Genomic DNA, 22907 nt, shown 5'->3' with positions numbered 1-22907 from the left:
GTAGGGTTTCAGACAGTGCTTAAAGCACTAAAAAAATTATGAGACTGTTTCAAAAATTACAAGATTTCGAAGCCAGCAGTCAATGCCTCTCCTGATTGCAAAATCTTGCCACCATGAAAAAAGGGGCTCTCAGGAAATTCTCAGCTTAGGAGGGTAAGAAAACCGTAACACATCCTGAAGTACATAGTCCATGACTGGAAAATTGCAGATCTAACAAGCAGAAGATTCAGAGGCAGCTTTCTTGAACCTTTTAGACATTTGTTGTTTGTTTGTTCTACTTCTAGTATTATGCAACCTCTCCAATCCTTCGTTAATCCAACATATAAATTACACCAATTTACACTCACTTTCCAAACGCAATTTTCGCACAGAAACATTTTCTGAATCAGGGTAAAAATGCATCCATAGATGTTTTGGGGTTTTTTTCCTCAATGACTCTCATTTCTACAAAAGGCAGAATTTTGCTATCTGCAATTCTTCCCTAAAGAGTCAGGCAATTTCACATTTCTAACTCTTCGTAAAATCCTAGAAATTCGCCTGTGGTATTATAATTCAGAATTACCTCTATGCAGCTGAGAAAGTGCAATAACAATTTATTTTCATTTAGCTAAAAAATCACATTGGTATCATTTTTAGTAGTCAGTTGTTTATTGCCTTAACAATGAGTACTGTGAGGGAAATGATGTTGCTTATGCTTCCTCTTTGTCAGTATCAGTCCCTAATGCACCCAACTGTCGTTTGCTTACTAGCAAAAGATTTCACCTTTGTCAGCAGTGCAAAGCCCATACAGTTGTGAAAAAAACCCAAACTGCCACCTATTCAGCCTCTGCACCATCAGCAAAACTTTGGGCTAAGTTCTCCTGCTTGTGATGCTCAACTACACAGAACAGCCCCTTGCTTTGGAAATGAGACAGTTGACACTCACTGGCAGCATGACATGGTTAAATGCTCTGATGTTTAACCCTTCATTGCAAAGTTTTCTTCAATGCAATTTCAGCCTTCAAAGGAAAATCAGTAACAAGGGATTGATCTGTTTTAGTCATCCCTTGTGAGGCTGCAGATGAAATACTGCTTCCAGTTTTTCGCTTCCCAGGGTAAAAAAGACACTGGCATACTGGATTTAGTGCATTGGAAGATGACCAAAATACACGTGATAAGATGCCCTAAACATATGACGTATGACAAAATGCTCAAAGAAATTGGCTTGTTCAGACCTGAGATGACAAGGTTAAGGTAGGGAGATCTTAAGATCTTACTGCTGTCTTCAACTATCTCCTGAGAATCCAGAGAGAAGATAGAGCCAGATTCTTCTTGAAGAGGTAGGTATAGGATAATAGGTAACAAATATAAAGTTACAGCAGTGAAATTTTGATTAGGTAGAAGGATTTTTTTGTTTGTTTTGTTTAACTATCAGAACAAGTTGCCAGAAGAAGTTGTGGTTTCATCACACTTTGAGATATTCAGAACTTGACTGGTTGCTCTAAGCAACTTCATTTAAATTAGCCCTGATTGAGCAGGGAATTAGATCAAGTGATCTGCAGAGGTTCCTTCCAACCTAAATTATTCTGTGTTTCTAGAACTTTATGATTTTGATTAAGAGAAATACCTGAGATTATCAAAAGATAATTTCTTGAACTTACATTTCCTATGAACTGCTCCTGAAAAGAGAAATAAGGTTATAAAAATAAAAGGTATCTTCTCTTGTGCGAAGGCACAATGATATTAATTTAGTTTAGTCATGGAGAATGTATGAATGACTTATACCCACACGCTTGTAAATAAAAGAAGGTGAAGTACTTAAACATAAAATAAACAAAGAAAGCTATAAGAACCTCCAGGCATCCACAAATAATACTGAAAGAAAGACAGCCTACAGCCAAAAGGAGATTTGTACTCTGTGTTAATAAATAAGCCCAGCCTGATTATTTATTATGGGTCAAATTTCCAAACTATTATTCACCTTCTGATTCTGCTGCAAGTATTTGTCAGCACTGAACCACTCCTTGCTTCACTTTTCAGAGCCAGCCCCTTGTTTAGCAATTGCTAATTGTGTTTACTGAACAGTGTCCAAGGAAAAGGCATTTCCAGTCCATGGGAAGACGCATTTCCACAGTATGACATCCTTCCTCACTACCAAAGGCTGGCCCCCAAGTTACTGCATTACTTTCCAAGGTCCAGGCTCATTGGGATTCATGAACAAGGACCAAAGAACTGGAGCTGTATGTCCAACATCAAATGAAGTCAATAACTGTTGAGTTTCCCTGCCTGCAAGCCTTGCTTGACTTTGGGAGAGAAAAAATAACTCTTATTTCCTTTTCCTTTACACTCCCTTTTCCTTCAGTATAAACACAACCAACTAATAAAAAGAAAGAAAATCAATTGTCCAATTTTCACCTGTCATTCCTAGATCTCTCGTGTGAGTTCCATAACTTTATCTAGGCTGCTATCTATTTATTATTTTCTCCTCAATAGACTGAGTTCTATATGATGATATTTTATATTATTGCTTGGTTATTGTTGCTGAACTAACAGCTGTAGTATATGGATTGTTCAGCATCACACAAAGGGAATATAATGAGATCAAACATGTTTTTAAATAAAAATAGCAATGGTACCAGTACATATTCAAGTCTCTTTTTCATTTTTTTATGTTTTGTTTGCACTTCAGTTTTCAGTTTTGTTTTTTATTTTTTTATTTGGATAGCTAAATTAATTAGGTTGTCGTGTATTCTAGACTGTTTGTGTACTGCATTCATGATTTATACAAGCATATGCATTATAGAATAATAACACTCTATAACCAAATGTAACAACGAATTAAAATTTATTTATTGAAACAGACTGGGACACTTTAGCAATTACATAGAACTTCAAAGCAGGGCTTAACCAGCAAGCAGAGAGTTGAATTTTATCTCAAAGGGAATAACTGGGCTAGAAAAGACACAGTTCATTGGTCTAGCAATCTTCCTACACTTTAACTCATTATCATAGATTCACAGTTTGTGTTAGAAGGGACTAGTTCCAAGCTCCGTGCCATGGACATGGATACCTTTCACTACACCAGGTCGGTCAGAGCCCCATTCAATGTGTCCTTGACACTTGCAGTGATGGGGGATCCATAACTTCTCTGGGCAACCTCTGCCAGTGCCTCACCATGCTCACAGTAAAGAATTTTTTCCTAATATCTAATCTAAACCCACCCGCTTTCAGTTTAAAATCATTCCCCCTTGTCCTGTCACTACAAGCTCCTGTAAATAGTCTCTCTCCATTTTTCTTGTAGGCTCCTTTCCAGTACTGGAAGGCCACAATTAGGTCACCCCCAAGCCTTCTCTTTTCTAGGCTGAACAATCCCGACTCTCTCAGCCTTTCCTCACAGGGGAGATGCTCCATCCATCTGATAATCTTGGTGGCCCTTCTCTGCACTTGCTCCAATAGTTCCACGTCCTTCCTGTGCTGGGGTGCTCATTATCTCTCCCTGTCTCCTTCAGCCATTTGAATGATGGGGCAATGCACCTCCTGTCCCTTCACAAATTTTCTAGAATATACAGAATAGTAAGAACCGCTTTTTAATCAGAAAATGAAGGTTCATAGAGAACATGAGAAATTATGCTATGCTGACCAGCATAATGTTTCTTCTTGCCAGCCTCTACTCAAATACAAACAGCACTTTGTTCAAGGGTCTCCTTCACACCGTAACTCTCGTGGAGCACGACTTACATATTGTGCTGAGACTTTTGTTGATAGACTAAAATAGTCCTTTGAAACAGGGAATGTCATCAGGTGTGTATATCCAAGAAGCCAGTGTACTCCATGGCTAACAATTAGGATTCCCCCTCAACAATGAATTAACTCTCCAGTCAATGAAACTGCAGCTGGCCCAGTGCTTTGGTTAGTGTGGTTAAAGACAGCACAAAGAGGAGACCCTCTGCACAAACGGAAAGTGGTTCTACTGCTGTTTACAAGGCACAAGGCAAGCAGAGGGATGGGTGAAAGAAGTTCCTAGTTTAAAAATTATAATCAAACCCAGCTCCCACAGACTTCGTATATTTATTACTGCATTTCTTTTTCAAATATCTGTAACTTGATAGTGCTTTGAGAAAAAAAAATCTATTTAAGAAACTACTTTGCTAACTGTTTATTCACTGAATCTCTTTCACATTTTTTTCTGATTAATATGCCAAAGAACCACAGTCCTTACATGTAAACAGACTTCCAGGAGAGAGACCTAAGCTCAAAAAAGAGTACAAGAGGGCTAAGGTGGTGCATGAAGATTTTATGGCATGTGTGACAGCATCCCACAGTTAAAAAATGGTATCAGGCATGGGTTTTTATTTCTGGATGCCTGCCTGAGAGACCCGGTGTTGGTCACCAAGCTGACAAAAGCCATTTAGAATTTGGGCTTGAATCTAAGTGATGAGGTACTTCTAGAAAAGGCAGGTATCAGGTAGAAAGGGAGAAATGTCCAGCTAAACCAAGTACTTTGGGCAACAGAACTTGTAAGGAAAGTGGAAAGCATGAAGTGCTTCAGTGATGAGATAGGAGTAAGGATAACATAGGCAGGTTGCTGGCAAAATTGAAAGACTGGATTCACAGGCTGGTGAGTGCAAATAGGCCAACAGAAGTGTCCAGCAACGTTTTGAAATATATGGTCACAACTTGACTCCCTGGTGTATATACAGTATATAAGTCAGTATGTTAGTCAGTATACAGAACTTACAGTATGTAAGTCAGTATACAGAACTTTAAATATGTTTTCACCAGACTTATTAACTCAGGATTATTTAGTCTTCCCAAAAAAAAAAAAAAAAAAAAAAAAGGCAGAAGTTGGATTTCAGTTATTAAAAAAATTCAAACTTGTATATTCTTTCTGCAGACTGAAAAGTAAACAGCGAAAAATTCATACTATGTGTGAACTGGGAGCATTTACAAAACCATGGAAGGGCATTTGACAGTTTGTCTTTCTCACTTTTTTGGTCTTCTTTTTCAGTAGTGACATTAAGAAATGGAACAAGAATGAAAGCGTGTGTTTCAAAACTTCTCTGTTTATAAGTGCAATCAGTAATCAATCCTATTTGAACCTTTATAGATTTTTATTTCTTTGCAAGTAACATTCCAGCTATTTCAATTAAACACCTTTCCAGCCCTGACAAAAACAAACCTGCAAAGCCCTACACATTTAACATTTCTGCAGTTTAGAAAGACAAAGAAAGCATGGAAAAATCACAAGCTGTGTGGCACCACCACTCCACCTAACAAATTTTTTTTCTGGCTGTATGACGGTGTGCCATCTCCATCGCATTAAGAAGAGATGTGTGAAAATGTACAGTGTCTGTACAGTGCCTGAACATTTTCATAATGTCTCCAGTCACCGCCCCTGGAGGTGTTTAAGGAAAGCCTGGACGTGGCACTCGGTGCCATGGTCTAGTTGACATGGTGGTGTTCAAAGGTTGGTCTTGCTGATCTCAGAGATGTTTTCCAACCAAACTGATTGCGTGGTTGTGTGGTTCAGACGGGGTGCAGTCCCCCCAGAGCAGCTCCAGCTCCAGGGATGCTGGGGATGCTCTTTGCCGGGGGGGGTGGTCAGAGTTGTGCAGACAAGCACAACTCACACAACAGGCCGCCTGTTCCATACGCAAAACATGCGGCTTCAGGTGCAACCGCCGAGCCCCAACATATTAATTAACGACCGCATCTCAACTTTCATGTCTCCCCAGCTCATGTTTTGGCAGCATTACGGTAATTACCCACGGCGCGCTCAGCGCCTCGGGGCTTGCAGAACAGCTATTTAGCTGTTCGCTCAGCGGGCACAGATACTTAAACACGGGGCTCCTCAGCCGGTTTGGCGGCACGAGCCAGCGGCCCCTGAGGGCCCGGCCGAGCCCCGCAGGACCGAGATAGCGGCGGTGCCCGGCCAGGCCGCGTCTCCATGGCAACTCCGCACCGGGGCGCGACTGCCGGGGCGGGGCGGCGGGAGCTAAGAGCGCATGCGCATCCCTCTCACACACACCACCCCCCCCGCGGTATCTCGGGGAACGAGGGGACGCTCACGCTGCGCATGCGCCCTGCGCCGCGCGCGCCGCGCTCCCGCGTGGGTGTCGGGGCCGGAGCGGAGCGGCCGGGACGAGAACCGGAAGCGGAAGCGCCGTGCGCGCGAGCGAGCGAAGCAGCTGTTCGCCCCGGCGGCACCTTTTCCCGCGCTATCCTCGCGCGCGCCCGGCCCAGCCCCGCCCCGTCCCGCGCGCCCTTTTTCCCGCGCGCCTCTCCTGCGCGCCTCTCCCGCGCCGCCCGCGCGCCCCGGCCCCGCCCCGCCCCGCCCCGCCCGGCCGCCGGGGAGGGGCTCGCGCCGCCGCCCGCGCGCCGTCCCCGCGAGCTGCCGCCGGCCCCGCGCGCGCCCCGCCCGCCCCAGAGCCCGCACGGCCGCGATGTCCGACAAGGAGTTCATGTGGGCCCTCAAGAACGGCGACCTGGACGAGGTGAAGGACTACGTGGCCAAGGTAGACGGAGGCGGCGGGTCCGGGGTGGGCGAGGCGGCGCTGCCTCGGGGGATGCGGGGGGAGGGATGTGCGCGCAGCCCCCCCGGCGGTGGGGGCCGGGGCGGCGGAGCCTTGGCCCGCCCGGGCTCGGTGAGCTCTGTGCGGGGACGGGGGTCCCCTCCCCCTCCCTGGGGCCTCTCGCTTCCTGGGCTTCCTCCTTCCTGGGTTTCTCCCGCTGCCCCCGGCCGGCCCTCCCGCGTCCTGCTGGAGTTGTTCTGTGTCACTACGTGGAACTTAAATGGATTGACAGGCAATATCCTGGTCCTGTCCCGCTGATCTCGTGTGTATTTGTGGCCTCGGTTTGGTTATCCTTCCTCCCTGTGCCTCAGGGCTCATCCTTAATAGGGTGATGTTAAGCTACCGGGTGTGTTGGGGCTTAATTCATTAACCTTCTGCGAATTGTTTTGATATCTAGTTAGGGTGAGTGCTGCGGGAGCAGTGGACACCTGGGCGATGGGTGAAAAGCCTTCAGGTACACAGCAGTGTTTGGAGGCTGGCTTCTGTCCTCGTTTGCCTCATGGTTGTCCATGAGGTTTGTAGGAAAAGTATGTGTGTGTAAGGGCAAGATTCTGCTTCGGTGGATCCTTACTGTTCAGGAATATTGTCTGGGAACTGTTACATCAGAGCAGAGGTTCACATGTAATTTAACTGTAATTACTTAGATCTCTGAACAAGTTAATGATTGTCTTTGGGAGCTTGACACATGCTGACACAACTTGCTGGGATGATTTAAGTTCTTTCTACTCCAGTTGTCAACTTTAAAACTTGAAGGGCTCCTGGCAAAGAGAAATGTGTGCAAGTACTTCCAGCTGCTTTGGTACAAAGTCCAGCAGCTTAGCTTGAATAGTCTTCTCTGACAGTTTCAGCTAAGCTACTGGACTTTGCATCAAAGTGGCTGTGCACTCACATGCTGTCTATAAAGGGCTGGAGGTAATAACTGGGAGTAATGAAATTATCCCACTTCAGCTGCTTGTTAAAAGTTGTGTACAATGTCTTCTCTACTAACGTTGGATAACACATTGATGTGTCTAATTTCTTCTCAGATTTGGGGACTTGGAGAGTCTGTCAGCAGCAGATTTGAATTCTTCCTACAGCTTTTAGAGGAATTCTTTGCGTATCTAGAAAATTCACTGCACACTAGTAATTACTGGATCCTTTTGTATCTGTTGCTGAGGCAAAAGGTTTGGCAGTAACCATCTTGATTCAGTTTATATCTACAATATCACTGCAGTACTAATTAGAAAGCTTTTTTTTTTATATATTCCCACTCTTCCTGAGTGGCACTGCAACTCTTAGCAAATGGATTTATGTGATCACTCTTCATCTGCTTCAGTGCAAAGTCAAATACTTGGTTCCATCTGCTACTGAAAGAGGCTTGAGCCAGCCTGGATGGTGCTGTAGTAAAGAGGCTGAAGGGCATCATCTAACTGCACTAATGAGGCAGAAAGAGAGATACTGATGGTGGTTAGATTTTTAGAGTAAAGGAAACCTGCGATTCTTGAACAATCTTACATTTTGGATCTGCTTCTAATGTAGAAGGTGAATAAACTATGGGAACTTTTTTTGTTTGTGATCTATCTTATTCACACTTTTCTCCCACATGCAAATGTGTTTTCTGTTGTCAGTTGTTAAACATCCTACTTGACAATAACACAAGAAGTCAAATGTTCTCAGTCCTTTCTGTTTTCTTGACAGATTGTGGGCTAGTAAACTCTGAGGCTGGTTTCCTGTGGAAACAAAGCTTATTTGAGCAAGTTTTGACTCTTCCGTCCTAATGGTTTGTTAATTTTTTTGGCTAATTTTTTGTAAAAGGGGTGCAGGTAGGTGGGTTTTGTGAAACTAAATGAGATAAAGAGAGGTACCATCAGGGAAGAGAAGAACACAAGAATGAGCTTAGGTTTTTACTGCACAAGAGGAAATGTACGTTATGGAGAGGCAAGAGCACTCTATAAATCCTCCAAATGTAGGAGAAACCTCAGTTGGAACTTCACATTCTTGGTTCCAAAATTAATGAAGTATGTGAGGGCAAATCATGCTTTGGTAGTTACAGTTCTCAGAAAAGTATCTGTTCTGTGCTGCATGTTCTTCTTTGACTTTATTCCTTATCAGTTACATGGCTTCTGCTCCCTGCTGCTTTCCTGTTCTAAGTATGATTTAGTGTTCAGGAATTTTACTTATATAAACTTTGCAGTAGCAGAAATTTCCTCTCCCTGTAATGGGGGAGGCAGTCATATATCTTACAGTCTGCATCTTCATAAAAATTTTTCTTGTCTATCTTCCTGAAACTTTTGTTTCCCATCTTCTTGTTTGTTTTGTTTCTTGTTCTAGCCTTGTTTCCTCATTATGTGATTAGAAACAATACAGCTTTTAACTATAATCTTGCAGCTTTGCTGCCAATTACCACATGAAAGGTTTGACCTCTGAATTTGTTTCATATCTGAATGGCAAGGCTTGAAATACTAAGCTGAACCTGAGCACTTTAAAAATAATAGTATAAATGGGACTGTAAGAGTTGAACTCTGTTAATCAGTCATGACTTTTCTTCACTTGTGCATAATAAGCTGTGGAGGTTCTGTCTTTGGAGTCATTAGTATCTCTTTTTTTTTTTTCATATGATGTTTGGTTCCTAGGTACCAAGAGGAAAGTATCTTACTGGTTCTCAGACTTTAATTCAAACAGCAGGTGAAACTTAAAGTATAATATGAAAACCTTTCTTTTCAATGACATGGCTTATCCTCTTCAAGTAAAGAATGTTTCTGCCACTTCAACAGTTCCTGGACAAAGAAAGGATGCAGTAACAGAAGCAAGAGTCTCTGTTTGCTTTTTATATATTTCTATGTAAAGAGATCTTACATTCTCCTGAAGATACTTCAGAAAAAAATGTTTCACAGAAACAGTAGTTCTGAGGGGTGGCAGTGAACAGACAAGTGCCAAATGATACTGCTTTGTTGCTTAGCAAAAGAGATATTAGTGCTGCCAGTCTGTGCATTCGGAAGACATTTTTGGCTTCTACTTGATAAAAATATGAAAGATTATTTTTATAGTTTGAATAATCTTCTTTTGAATAATCTTCTAAGATAATCTTCTTTTTTGTAAGAAACATCTCATTAGCATCTACATTTCTCAACTTGTAGCAGTGTCAACTTTTTCTTTATGGTAAATGTTAATTTCTCCAGAAGTATTGTTGCTAGTGTGTTCTGCCAGCAAAGTACGGTGTCAGCTATTTTTATGATGACTAGATGAAAAAGTAGTTTTTACTGTTTGCTCTCTTTGGTGTCCTCCTGAATATAGCCAGCATATGTTGGCTTCAGAGGTGTCTTCGCAGGAATCTAAGGGATTGAAGGAATTCCGCACCCTTCCCACGTACATCCACTCAAATTTTTAAAATTCCTCAAGAAAGCAGAAGCTTTCATCGGAACAGGTTAATCAAATATGCAGTTTCATAGGCGAGGAAGACCCACGCAGAATAGAGAGATTTCTTTCTCTCAAGGTAGGGAAGGGGTTAAAAAGTATTAGTTAAAAGAAGAGCAGGTTATGTTAAACCTATGGAATTTCTTAACATGAATGGTGTTTGCTCTTTCCTTTTCTTTAGCCTTTTCCCCACTGGAATTAGGTAAACTGTACAGTTGCTCAAAAAGACTTCTCTATGAGCATGTGCATGTAGCATTTCCAGTCAGCAGCAGATTGTTCGGGCTGAGTACAATTTCTGTTCATTCACCAGGCACAAAGTTTTTGGCAAGATAAACTTAGATTTGTAGCAAAGAGTCTTCGATAAATGTTTGTTCTAAAGTAATTTCATCTCCCGTAGCTTAACTGAGAACTCCTTCACTTCATGAGCTGCTTAATCCCCTACCACTGCTTACAGTTATGTTTGGTAAATCAACTAACCTAATACCATAAGAAGATAGGACAGCCAACCAAACTGGAAGCACCAGGCTTTTACTGCTGAGGGGACTGGGATGTTGAAGTGGTGGTAGCCTGTGAAATGGATGTTTTTAATAAGGATGTATATGCTGTACTACTGGTCTAGTAGGCATTTCTGTTGTAGAGTCTTGTTTTTTAAATAACAAAACAAACCAACCCAAATGCCTAGAGGACCTCCAAGAACTCCACTTGAAAACAGCAACCACCTATGCATTCATGACAAAACTGTGCTACTGCAAACAGTCTTGCAGTTCTTTGGGATGTAATGAAGTTTGAATACATCTTGAGAAGTGCAGAAACCTTTACTGCAAAACTAACTAGAGAGACTAAAGTAGAAACATTGTTTAGAAATACCTTTTTGAAACAGAAGTAGAAGTCAGGGGTATACTTAAGCTGTAACTGTTGTGAAAAAGAGAAGAGACTTAAATTTGTCTGAGAGAAGAGAGATTAACATGGAGAAATAAATATCTTTTAACTTTTGTGGGGCAACCTCTGTTCTTTTGAGTGTCCATTCAAACGACTTTTCCACCTTCAGTTACAAACTAAATGAAAACAAACACTTCCATGGTTAGTATGTATGGGTGGGTTACTTGAGTTACAGAGTAAGCATGCCATGGATACACTGAAATTCACCTTGTCTCATGTTGAATGCTGAAGTGCACTTTATTATTATTGCTACATTGATACCTGAGTTGCTTCTGGTTGGGCAACAGATTTCTTGCTCTTAAGTGACAGCCTGAAAGCCTGTCTGGATTACAGTGCAGGGTATCTATGCCTCAGTAGTTTGTCCAGGGGCATATCAGGGACCTGACCTGGGAACTGCTGACTGAGTTTATTCCCTGTGGAGCCTCTTGGATGTCTGTGTTGTAACTCCGCAGTGTTATGCCAATACTTGTACTGTGTGGGTTTGTCTTTATCTGGAGATTCTAGGCCTTCTGTTATTTTCTGCTTTCCAGACTCTTGCTGTTGAATCTGCTGGAGTGTGATTGCTAAAGATACAGGTTTTTTTACTGCTTAGTTCTAATTAAACTTGGTGTTCAATTTACATTTTGTAAATTTGAACATGATGACCTAAATCTTTCTTTTATGGGACAAGACACTTGTTTGCTACTGTAACCTGCTGTTAGCAGGTTCTATATTCATGGTAGATTAATTCGTAACTAGAACCCCACAAATGTACTAGAAAAACACAGCACAGCCACTGCTTTTTAGTGGCTTTTTAGTGCTTTTTAGTACAATAAATTTAATGAGGTTGTTAAAAAACACCTTTTCAGGATGGCTTATTAATTTCCCCAGTCTGATCTGAAAGAGTCTGAGGACATGGCAAAGAATTGCTCACAAATATTAACAGTTTGTGCATCAGTTCTTCAAGTAGTTAATAGGAACAGCATGGAGTAACAAACTTGCCTGCAAACCTGGCATTGTGGCGGAATGTGTGACTCACTGGCTGAATGAACAACCCAGGATTCTCAAATCTGTCCATTTTGTGAAGGTAAAGATATAACTAATTCTTAAGCCATTTTAGTCTGCAGTGTATGTGGAGCTCACCTCAGCTGTGATCACTGAATTGATGATGAATCTGTAACTGCTAAATGTAGTATTTTCTTTCTGAGATGTTGTTGTCAGGGCTATGATGATTTTGTTCATCGAGTTGGTTTCTATGCTCTGAAACTCTTGGTGGCTTTAACATGTTGTCTAAGTGACTCACGTGTGACTTTTTTATGTTTAAAAATACCAAGTCAAGTACTTCCTTATTTGTTTCTGTTTGGGCTGTTCTTATTATGCTGACTTGTCCTGTGTCTAGTTGGTGTTTGCTGCAAAAATTAGAGAGAGTTATTAAAATCAGATTTTAATAAAACATGGAGTTTCAATTTTATTTTTTTTGGTTGATGTGCTAATATATTTCGTTCCCTAAATTGAAAGCAAATTTTATCTCTATAGCGAATATGTTTTGTCTAGTTTGTAATATGCAGCATATGCATTTGTAAGTATGACAGTCAAAGTTAGGAATAGGTTCTGAGTAATAAGCAGAGAATGCAAGAGTGCGAGGAAAATATTTACTTCTAATACTGCTTTTCTTCCTGCCCTCCCTTATTCTAACCACAGTTTTCCTTCTTGCATCAGTTTTATCTTTAATAAATTCTTGCTTTTCAAGCCTAACTCTTTTCTTCCAATTCAGTTAGTTAATTTTGACTTCAACAGGAGGGCCTCCAGATGATGAGCTAGGCTTTCTAAAAGTCCAAGAGAACAGTTCTGCAGTGGTTTGTATCTGTATTCACTTGGAATACGAAAAGTTGTGTTGGTTGTGAAGATTGTGCATTGAATGTTGACTTGGGTACTGTGGGATTGGTGAGTCATGCAGGACACGTAAGTGAATTCATAGTGAATGAATGAATCTTGAAGCAATGTCAAAATGCATAAATAAGGATTCCTTTGGATAGTTAAAATAGACCAAACAACTTCCATATGCTTACTCTGAAGGACTGTATGGTTAGTTGTTAAGATATCAGGACTTGAAAGTCAAATATTGTACTCAAGTTCAGCGAGAACATAGTGGACTCAGAATTGAGGGTTCTCATGTTCAAGACTTTCTAAGGCCAGTCAAAGGTCAGAAGAGAAAATTTAGGAAAGATACAGAAAACCAGGGATGTATACAGTTGTATTGCTTAAGTCACATACACATTTTTATGTGCATCCTCGGCTGAGTTTAGCAGATTTTTTTATGGCTTTGGGTTTATGCTTGTTTGGACTTCCGAATATGCATCCAGACAAAAATGTGAGCAAAATTACTTCTTTGTACCTAATTTGCACACTTCCCAAGTTAAAGGTTTGTGTTAATTTTTTATCCCCCATAGCAAAATGAATGTTGAATTTACCAGCCAGTACAATTCTGTGGAAAGAGGCAGTTATCATATGTGTAGACAGATCTTACTAGGACAAAAGCATTAGCTGGAATTAATGAGTGCCAATAACTGACCAGTTGGTTATACAACAACTGTTTTTCTTAAAAGTTGCACTTTCAGCAGTTTTAAACAATTAGATGTTTCTCTGCTTTAGCTCGTTATAAGGAGGGGTAGGTACAAATCAGCACAGCTGATATTAAAATGAATTTGAAACCTTATTTGGATGCTGGATATGATACTGGATTCTTTTTACAGCAGACTGATGTTAAATCCTATGTTGATTGTGACCAGTGATGGCAAATTCAACAATCTCAGGCCAGAGATGGGGAGGGAAATAATAGTTTCCTTTAAATGTTTAAGGGACTAGTATCTATAGTGTTGCTCTCTTGACTTGGAAGGCAATCAGTATTTAATAAGTCCTGCTGAACAAGCTACATTTCTTGTCTTAATTCCCTCTTTGACTGGAGAGTACTTGTGTGTGTTTTGTGGCGGGGTTTTTTTCTCTCTTTTTAATAAAGACAAGAAGAGCAAATAACTTGATGTTATCCTGAAAGCAGTTGAAATCCTGATGAGGGAGAGCAGGAAGGGAAAATAAAATATGGTCTTGAAAACTCGTAATGCACACAACTGTGGCTTTGAAGTAGCCTGGGGGACTTGGGTTTTGGTGCTTTTAGCACTTTGCCCGTTTTTACAGTCTTTATTACTATTTTGTATGCAGTGTAAATCTGTAGCTCAGTACAGATACATAATGTACCAAGGGTTATTGCCTTTCTCCAAAGAAAGAATTTTTGTGTCTTTCTTGCTGCACCAAGAATTGAAGGATGGTCTGCAGTTTTGTCTTTTCTTCTATATATTACTGCCTTCCTCCCTGGTTTCAGCCCAGAAGGGAAATAGTGAAATCATTTGAGTTAGCCTTCAGCTACACTTTGAAAATCAAATGGAGTAATTGCATGCAGTGGCTAATAAGCTGAACAGACCAAAACACCACTAGAAAGGTATTCTGGAGATTTCCCTGTCATACTTCCAGCCAAAGTTCAGAGAATGTTCTAAAGCATATCTAATTATGGAGTCAGTTTTTAAAACAAAATTGTGTGCTCCAAGTTTCTTATGAGCCAAGATCAAGTCTTGCTAATTATTATTGAAAGACTGACACTTTCACTTCCCAAACTCCAGTAATTTATGAACTTGTTTTTGAACACACTTGTGACCTATAAATTAGTGATAAACTTCAAGCAGGAAAGATGAGCTGGAAGGCCATTTGAGACAATAGAGAGAGCTGTCCATAGAGCAATTACCATCAGCATCTCTCTTTTAAACTGATTTGTTAATTATGCTATGAATGCAAATGCCTTAGGCAATAAATGTTTAAAAAGTATTTTTATGCTTGTTCAAAAATACTTCCAGTACTTGATTCATGTAATGCAATCGGAAGGAGAAGGTTTAGAGTCCTTAAACAAAAAAGACAGGTCAGGAAAGTTCCTGTGAGGTGAGCTCTGCATTTCTCTGTATACCCTGTATAAAAAAAAAAACCAAATAATAACAAAAAAATCACAGAATCCTTTGTATTCAAGTGAGGCATTTTGGATAATTTTTATGTTTTGGATTGCTGACTTCTTAATAACTTCAATAATACTATTGAGTCTTCCTTGGCTAAAATGGTGAATATTTAGCATCATTTAAAAAACTCGATTTTGGCTTGTGACAAAGCAGGAATTGTCTGTTATTTAAATTTATCTTGGACATAGCGACAGTAAATATATTTAATTTCAGAGTATGTTCCTCTAATTAGATTGTAACATAAAAGTCTGTAGTTCAATTCCTATGATAAGTTAGTAGACTGTATTTACCAAAATCATTTTCAGCAGTGATTCCTGGTGAAATCTGGAGACCATCGCTTAACTTCTGTAGGTGGATTATTTAAAATTTAAAAGTGCAATATGAATATTTGTAAGTTTTAATGAAAATATTACAGTGAAGCTGAATATTTCAAGTGTATATAATTGGTTTAGGGAGCCATTCTGTCAATGCTAATGCATCCTTTTAAAATATGTATTGCTTAGAAAGCAGCATTTATTTTATGGATATAAAAATAGCTTTTCTGATCAAAGTTTTTGCTTCTTTGTCTTGTTTTTGCATGATTCCAGTCATCAACTACTTCAGCATGTCAACAAAACTTAAGGCACAAATCTTCTAGAACTCATTAGTGCTACTTTTCATATTTCATATCTTTTTATGCATTGCTGCATGAAGAAAATGTAAACAATGTGCACAGGAAAATAATGCCTGTTATAGGAAAACGTATTTAGAAGCGAAGCTTCATTGCTTTGGATTTGACAGAACACTTGATTTTGCCTTGGACATATCCTTTGTTCAGATTCTAGAGAAATAATTTCTGCCTATGATTCTAAGCCCCAATTAAAGCATTTAAATTCAGTATTTTTGTAACTAAAGCAGTAATCTTTGGGAGATACACTCATCTTCCTGTTTATTCTCTCATATCTCCCTGAGAGAGTACAACCTTAACTTTGAGAACTCATATTTATTATTGTTGTGGGGGGTTTTTTAATTACTATGTCTTTAGATCGTGCTGAGAATTCAAAATATCAACCTGGCATCTATTGAAACTGAAACCCAGTAGCTGGCTCCGACTGTTTGCCTTGAAGGAAAACACCCACTTCCTCTGCATTCTTTGGACAAACCTGTGCTGAGGAGTTTAATACTGATGTTGATGCGGAGCTCTTAGAGAAAGTGTTTGAATTTAGCAGCTCGGTGCAGATTTCATGGTAAGGGCTGTTGTTCTTTGCTCAGCTGGTTAAATTTTGGGGCAATGTCTGACATGTTAAACTTGACTTTATGTGAAACTGTAGGAACAGGTGTTTTGCAGATTTTTCGATAGTGTCATCTGTTGTCAGTCTGCTGATGGTATAGTACTGGATTGCTGAGACCTCCTCTGATTTCTGGTTTAAGTATGGTTGATGTCTCCTCTTTAGCCATCATCCGGCGCCCATGTGAGCTGGAATATTTTCTGCTCAGTATACCCTTAGAGCAGGTATTATCCAAATCAGGTCACCCAAAATGCAGCAGTGGTAAAACATGGTGTCTGGCCAATTACTTCTGGAGAAAAAAGACAAAACTGTTTTAGGCCAGCTCAGTGTTGCTTGTGAAAATGGACACTGCACTACGTTCAATAGTTACAGTACTTCCACATCTCTTCAGAGTGAACATTACATTAGATTGATCTGCAATTCCTTCAGAATTAATGGTTAAAGGCTTTCATTTATGTTTGTGCCCCTGGATCATGTCAAGCTATATCTAAAGCATTTTAACTTTAATTCCAAATTCTAACAGTCTTTCTAAGTGGAGATAGCTTGGAAACTGTCTGACCATTGGGTGCTTCAGTTCGTGATCTAGAATATCTAGTGCAGTAACATTTATCAATTAAAGTGGTAATTGGGACAGAGAGTCTCTTGTTAGAAGTAATAATACCTTTGCCTGCATCAGCTTATTCTGTCAGAACTAGATGCTTACATTACTCTGAGCTGTTGCCAAACTGAGAGACAAGTGCTTTTGGACCAGATTTTTAAATGAGAATTCATAGGAGCTGACCACGTACAACTGATCCCTTCATTTCTGTTTCATCACTTGCTAATGCATATAGTGACACTATTTGTCACTCAAGTCTTGCACTGATTAAGTATTTGGGGAGGGGAGAACAACTGTATTCAATAACTCATGGATTTGGCACATCTTTGAAGCTGTGATTGTAGGACAAGTTTCTAGAAGCTGTAGCTAGGAAGCAGTTGGTTCATTACTCTTCTACAGAACAACTCATGTATCAGGTTTGTTTGTCTCCCAAAATGCTGATACAACAACTGAAGCACAGATGGCTCAGTAGTTCAATTTATTTAGCAGTTGTTTCTGGAATTGTATTCTTTTGACTGAGACAAAGGACTTCAGATTGCATTTGATTATGGTGGATAAGCTAGATACTTGTTTACCACTAACAAAACCTGAAAAGTATGCTTGTTAAGCACCTTTTTGTTGGCTTAAGCCAGAATAAGTGTAGCAGTGCCTCTAAAAGCTTTTCAGAGTACTTTAAATACCATATCAAACCAGGTAAAATTCATCAACAGGTTCATAAATCATTTTCTTAACTTGTGTAGACCAAGTGTCAGTGTTGTTATTAGCAGTTAAGGCTTCTAGTAAAGTTGAAAATTGCCAAGTAGGTATCCATTTTAAGCATACAAAGGAGGGCAATGAACATGGTGAAGGGCCTTGAGGGGAAGCCGTAGGAGGAGGGGCTGAGGTCACTTGGTCTGTTCAGCCTGGAGAAGAGGAGAGTGAGGGGAGACCTCACTGCAGTTACAACTTCCTTGTGAGGGGGAGAGGAGGGGCAGGTGCTGATCTCTGTGGTGATCAGTGACAGGACCCGAGGGAACGGCCTGAAGTTGTGTCAGGGGAGGTTTAGGTTGGATATTGCAAAAAAGTTCTTCATGGATGATTGGGCACTGGAACAGGCTCCCCGGGGAAGTGGTCACAGCACCAAGACTGACAGAGTTCAAAAAGCGTTTGGATGATACGCTCAGGCACATGGTGTGGTTCTTGGGGATGGTCCTGTGCAGGGCTAAGGGTTGGACTGGATAATCCTTGTGGGTCCCTTCCAACTCAGCATATTCTGTGATTCTTTGATCTATATCTCTCTTCTCTGGTTGTAGAACTTGCTACAAAATGCCAACTAGAGAGACACACAGCATCATCAGAGCAGATATCCCTTTTTGATAAACTAATGAGGGTTGTTTAGTGGGAATGTTATACTGAAATTCTTTGAGTAGCCTTTTTCCAGCTTTTTAAATACTGAAGCTCAGATGGATGTGGCAGGCAAAGCTAATAGAAAATACTAGATACGAATCCAGAAAAATGATAAAAACTTGATACTGATGTCTGCAGCTTCTTCCACAGAGTTCTGACTTTGTGCGTTCAAGTTCCCTTCTCAACATCTGTTAACTTGAATTTGCTTTTTGATCACTATCTACAGGATTTCTTGAGGATGTTTTTGCTATTTCTGTTTCAGTAAGATGTGGTAAGGGGGAGGTGTAAAGACAGCTTGTCCCATATATTTCCCAAAGCATACAGGGTAGAAAGAAGACAGCTTTAGGTAATAAAATTTAGAGGACAGGGAATAAAACATCCAGCAGTGTTGAAAAGGTGTTATTAAATATCTCTTTGGATGAACGTAAAAATAATCAGTAGAAAGACTTGGCTAATGGAATTGGTCTCAGCTGTTAAACAAACACCAAAAAAACTTCTAGGTTTTCTGAAATTCTCCAAGTAGAAAGTAGTTATCCCATACAATAAATCTAGGTCATTTGCTTCGGTTCAGTTGTCCACAGAAAAATGTAGTCCACTCAGGCTGCAGTTGGAAAAGTACTGGAATGGTCAGAATTTGCTGAACCACAGAGCAACAGCAGCAGTAGTCTCTCTGTGGCAGGCTGAAAGAAGCCAGGTTATGTTAAATTTTTTTTAGTGGACTGAAAGTAAGTAATTTTTTGAAAGTATAGGGGATTCAAATGAAAACTTGGATCCTGCACAAAATTTTTGCAGTTGCCATGGGAAACTGCCTACTTACAATTACAATGAGTTGATTTCTCGGCTTTGGCAGGATCTTCCTGCAAGTTTTTAACTGAAGAAATCTGCTTCAAAATCATAAACAATTCACAAGTTACAACATTAATTTTTTTACTTCCCTTTCTGCTCTTTGGACTTCACCCAACCTTTGAGTTATTAGTTATTGCACCAGGTTCCACTCTTGCTCTTGGATTGAATATTATTGACCATGTGAAACAGGGTAATTTTTCTTATGAATCAGAAGGTAGAGATAAGAAAATTGAGATTCAAACTTGCTGAACAGAAGCCATAGGAAATTGTTCCTTCTTCTTTGGCTTTCTGTATTTTTTCAGTAGTTTTTTCAATGCACCGGGCTGAGTGGAAATGTGAAATTTATTATTTTCAACTGCTCTACCCGATTCTTAGGTCTGCAATCTCTGAAGCATCATATGTCAAGAGATTTTTAACTCTTACAGCAAAAAAAAAATGTACAGAGATTTAAATAATATGCTTCACTGACTTGTGTTAGGAGCTGGTCATTTGAATTATTCTTGCTTCTAGTTAATAAAACCAGATGGGAGTGTGATAACAGCATGTTAAGCTCAGGTTATGATGAAATACCCAAAAGCTTACAAAAAAGGTTTTCTTGTCTAAAGTACTGGACTAGTGGTTCAGTTACCTTTGGATTTGTAATAAGGTAGATGATGTGAGGGTCTGTCTACTGTATCAGTTTCAAACTGTGACAGTTTCAGTAATAAATGTAGATATTTAACCTCTCCCAGCAGAAACTGCTTCAGGCTAGTGCTCCATTTCAGTTACCATGAGAAAATATTTAGAGAAAATGGTATAGCAGCTTGGAAGAAGAAATTAATTTATTCCTCCTGCTGTTAAAGGTGTTTCAAGTAGTGTTAATTTTAACACCTAAAAACAATGAATAAGTTTTTTAGAAACACTCTTAAAATTAATTCAGTAATTCAGACGTAATGTCTTTTCCTACTAGTAATCTCCAAGGACCTGTGAAAGGGCTAGTGTGGATTTTGGTTGGCTAAATCAGTTTGTCTTGACAAGAATGAAAGCTGCTTCATCAGAGTCAATGCTGCTTTTTATACCCTGAAACTATTCTTTGAGTGGGGGCAGAAGTCAATTGAACTGCAACACTGCTTCAAAAGATTGGATGGAATGTTGTGAGATCGTTGAACTGAAGGCCTAAAGGGCAAATCAGGTGAATACTTTCCTGTAGCGAGCTGTGTTGTTAAGAACTGGTATTCTATAATGTTGTCAGATTTCTTCAACATATTTTACATAAATACATATGTTGGGTTTGTAGCTGTCTTTGTTCCTACTTCGAGTCAAGGTTAGCAGTATGTGAATCAGCATGTTAGCAGTCATAAGGGGAGAATTGGGGTTACAGAATGAAATAGGTATGGAACCACTCCAGAGGCAGACCGAGGAGTACGAAAGCACTCTATTTCAGGTCTCATGAGAAATCTGGGCTCTCTGCACACAAGTCCAAGGAATGTTTCAATAGTGATAAAAATCCAGTAGTAAGAAAACTGAGGTAGTAGGAGTTGAGTTTTTCATTCATAAAACTCAGCTTTTTATTGTGGCATTTAGTGCCATGGTCTAGTAACCATGGAAGTGGTGGGTTGGACTTGATGATCTCAGAGGTCCCTTCCAACATGGCTGATTCTATGATTCTATTTTGTGTTGGCTTTTTGTGTTTGAACTCATAATATTCAATTTAGGTCTTCTGAAGTCTTCCAAATTAGTTGACAAACAGTGTATTCGAGGCTCCAGTTCTGTGCTTAAGCAGCTGATTAGTGGAAGAAGAATTCAGGGGTGCAAAACTATAAAAATCTGTTTCTATAATGGAAGATCAGATTCCCTTTTTCTGTGTTATTTCGTAGAATTATATAATGGTTTGGGTTGGAAGGAACCTTAAAGATCATATAGTTTCAAGCCCCCTGCCATGGGCAGGGACACCTTCCACTAGATCAGGTTGCCCAACCTGACCTTGAACACACTTCCAGGGTTGGGGCATCCACATCCTCTCTGGAAAACCTCTTCCGTGTCTCACCACCCTCACAGTGAAGAATTTCTTCCTAATATCTAATTTAAACCCACTATCTGTCAGTTTAAAGCCATTGCCCCTTTTCCCGTCACTGCATGCCCTTGTACCCTTGTAAAAAGTCCTTCTCCAGTTGCCTTATAGCCCCCTTCAGGTACTGGAAGGTACCCTAAGTTCTCCCCAGAGCCTTCTCTTCTCTGGGCAGAACAGTCCTAAATTCTCAGTCTGTCATCATAGGAGAGGAGCTCCAGCCTTCTGATCATCTTTGTGGCTCCTCTCTGGACTTGCTCCAGTGGGTCTGTGTTCTTATGTTGTGGGCACAGTGCTTCAGGTGGGGTCTCAGGAGATTGGAGTAGAGGGGGACAGTTGCTTCTCTTGACCTGCTGGCCATACTGCTTTTGATACAGCCCAGGATACAGTTGGCTTTCTGGGCTGCAAGCACACACTGCTGGGACATGTCAAGCTTCCTACTCACCAGCACCCCCAAGGACACCAACACCCCTTCTTCCCAGGGCAGCTCTCCATCCATTCTCTGACCAGATTGTACTTGTGCCATTTGAATACAGAAGAGATGATACTGCAGCCTTTCTGAAGTAAAGAAGCTTAAGGTCCTTTAGGGGCATGAGAGATGTTGAGTGTTTTTCAATGCTGCAACTTATGTCCCAGGTCACATATTTTAAGGAATCTGTAACCAATACACCGAGTTTTTCAGAAGGTAAAAGCAAAGTAGTCCCCTGGAAGGAAAGTAGAAACATTGCTCAAATGTGCAGAGGTGGAGGTGTGACAGCTGAAGTTCAGTTAAATTAGCAAGGGGTCTGGAAGGCAAAGGAAGATCTGTATCTACTGCTTTATGGAGCAGAGGCCATACTGATAAAATATGTAAAAACTTTTTGCCTCGGTTTTTATTGGCAGGTGAAGGACTTTTTGGGGTTTGGTGGTGGTGGATTTGTTTTGGTGGTTTTGATTTTTTTTTTTCCCCTGAAGAAGATAAAGGGGAGATTTTACAATTATCTTTCTGTACGAAGGGCAGGATATAGAGAAGTTTGCTTAGTTGTGCACAGTGAAAGTGTAAGAGACAACAGATCCGGTTGAAATGTGAGAAATTCTAATCAGGTGTAAGACAAAAAAATACTTGAATGTGAGGATGATCAAACCCTGGGAAGGGCTTATGCCCAGAGAACTTGTGTGATCCTCTGTCCTCGAAGGTGTATGGAACTCAGCTGGGCAATGTCCTGAAGCAGCCTGATCTGATTGGACCCACTTTGAGCAAGTGTTGGACTACATAACCTCCAGAGTTCCCTTTCAGCCTTAAATAGTCTGTGATTCTGAGTCACTACACTGACAAGCTTGTAGTGTTAAACTGTCCTTGTATTTTTGGATTATTAGTCAGATTTCAGGAAGCGTGGTATTTGAGTTTTCCCTCACTACCACCAGTGTTTATGACCCATGGATTAGATATATAAAAACCATCATCTTGTTTTTACTGTTAGAATAAGGGCTGAAGTTTTTCTTTGGCTTACAGTATCTTTAAGCTCACAGTTATTTTAGAGATCGTAGAATGATTGACCTTGTCTGTAGAAAATGGGTGGTTTTTTCAGTTGTTTCTGCTGTATTGTTTTTAAGGATTCTCAGTCAAGGTGTTTACATCTTCAGTGCTAGAAAGGTAACTTTTGGGTTAGATGACATGGCAGGGCTGACATGTGGCAGCAGGAAACACTTGAAAAGTCTATGAACATACAACTGAAACAAACACAGGTTAAGCAGTAAACTTTGGCTTAAATACTTAAAATACAAGCAATTAGTTTGATCTAAAAACTAAAAATTAGATTGGAGGAAAAGATTTCATTCAGTGGATACCTATATAATTTCTGTTAT

At 40.2% G+C, this 22907-nt stretch overlaps 1 protein-coding gene across 1 annotated transcript in view; it reads left to right on the top strand.

The window, feature by feature from the left end:
- Positions 1 to 6354: 6354 nt before the first annotated feature.
- The window catches only part of MTPN (myotrophin), a 36449-nt gene continuing 19896 nt past the window's right edge, over positions 6355 to 22907 (top strand). Inside the window, exon 1 of the mRNA XM_027711587.2 lies at positions 6355 to 6494. Within this exon, the coding sequence (XP_027567388.1) occupies positions 6423 to 6494 (72 nt within the window). The 5' untranslated portion in view covers positions 6355 to 6422. The remainder of the gene's footprint in view (positions 6495 to 22907) is intronic.

This window comes from Pipra filicauda, unplaced genomic scaffold, assembly GCF_003945595.2.
Source record: "Pipra filicauda isolate LSUMZ 115617 unplaced genomic scaffold, ASM394559v2 scaffold2_size9829703_pilon, whole genome shotgun sequence".
NCBI classification, from domain to species: Eukaryota; Metazoa; Chordata; class Aves; order Passeriformes; family Pipridae; genus Pipra; species Pipra filicauda.
Note: the sequence above shows the minus strand (reverse complement) of the source record. Positions and strands in the feature narration are given on the sequence as shown.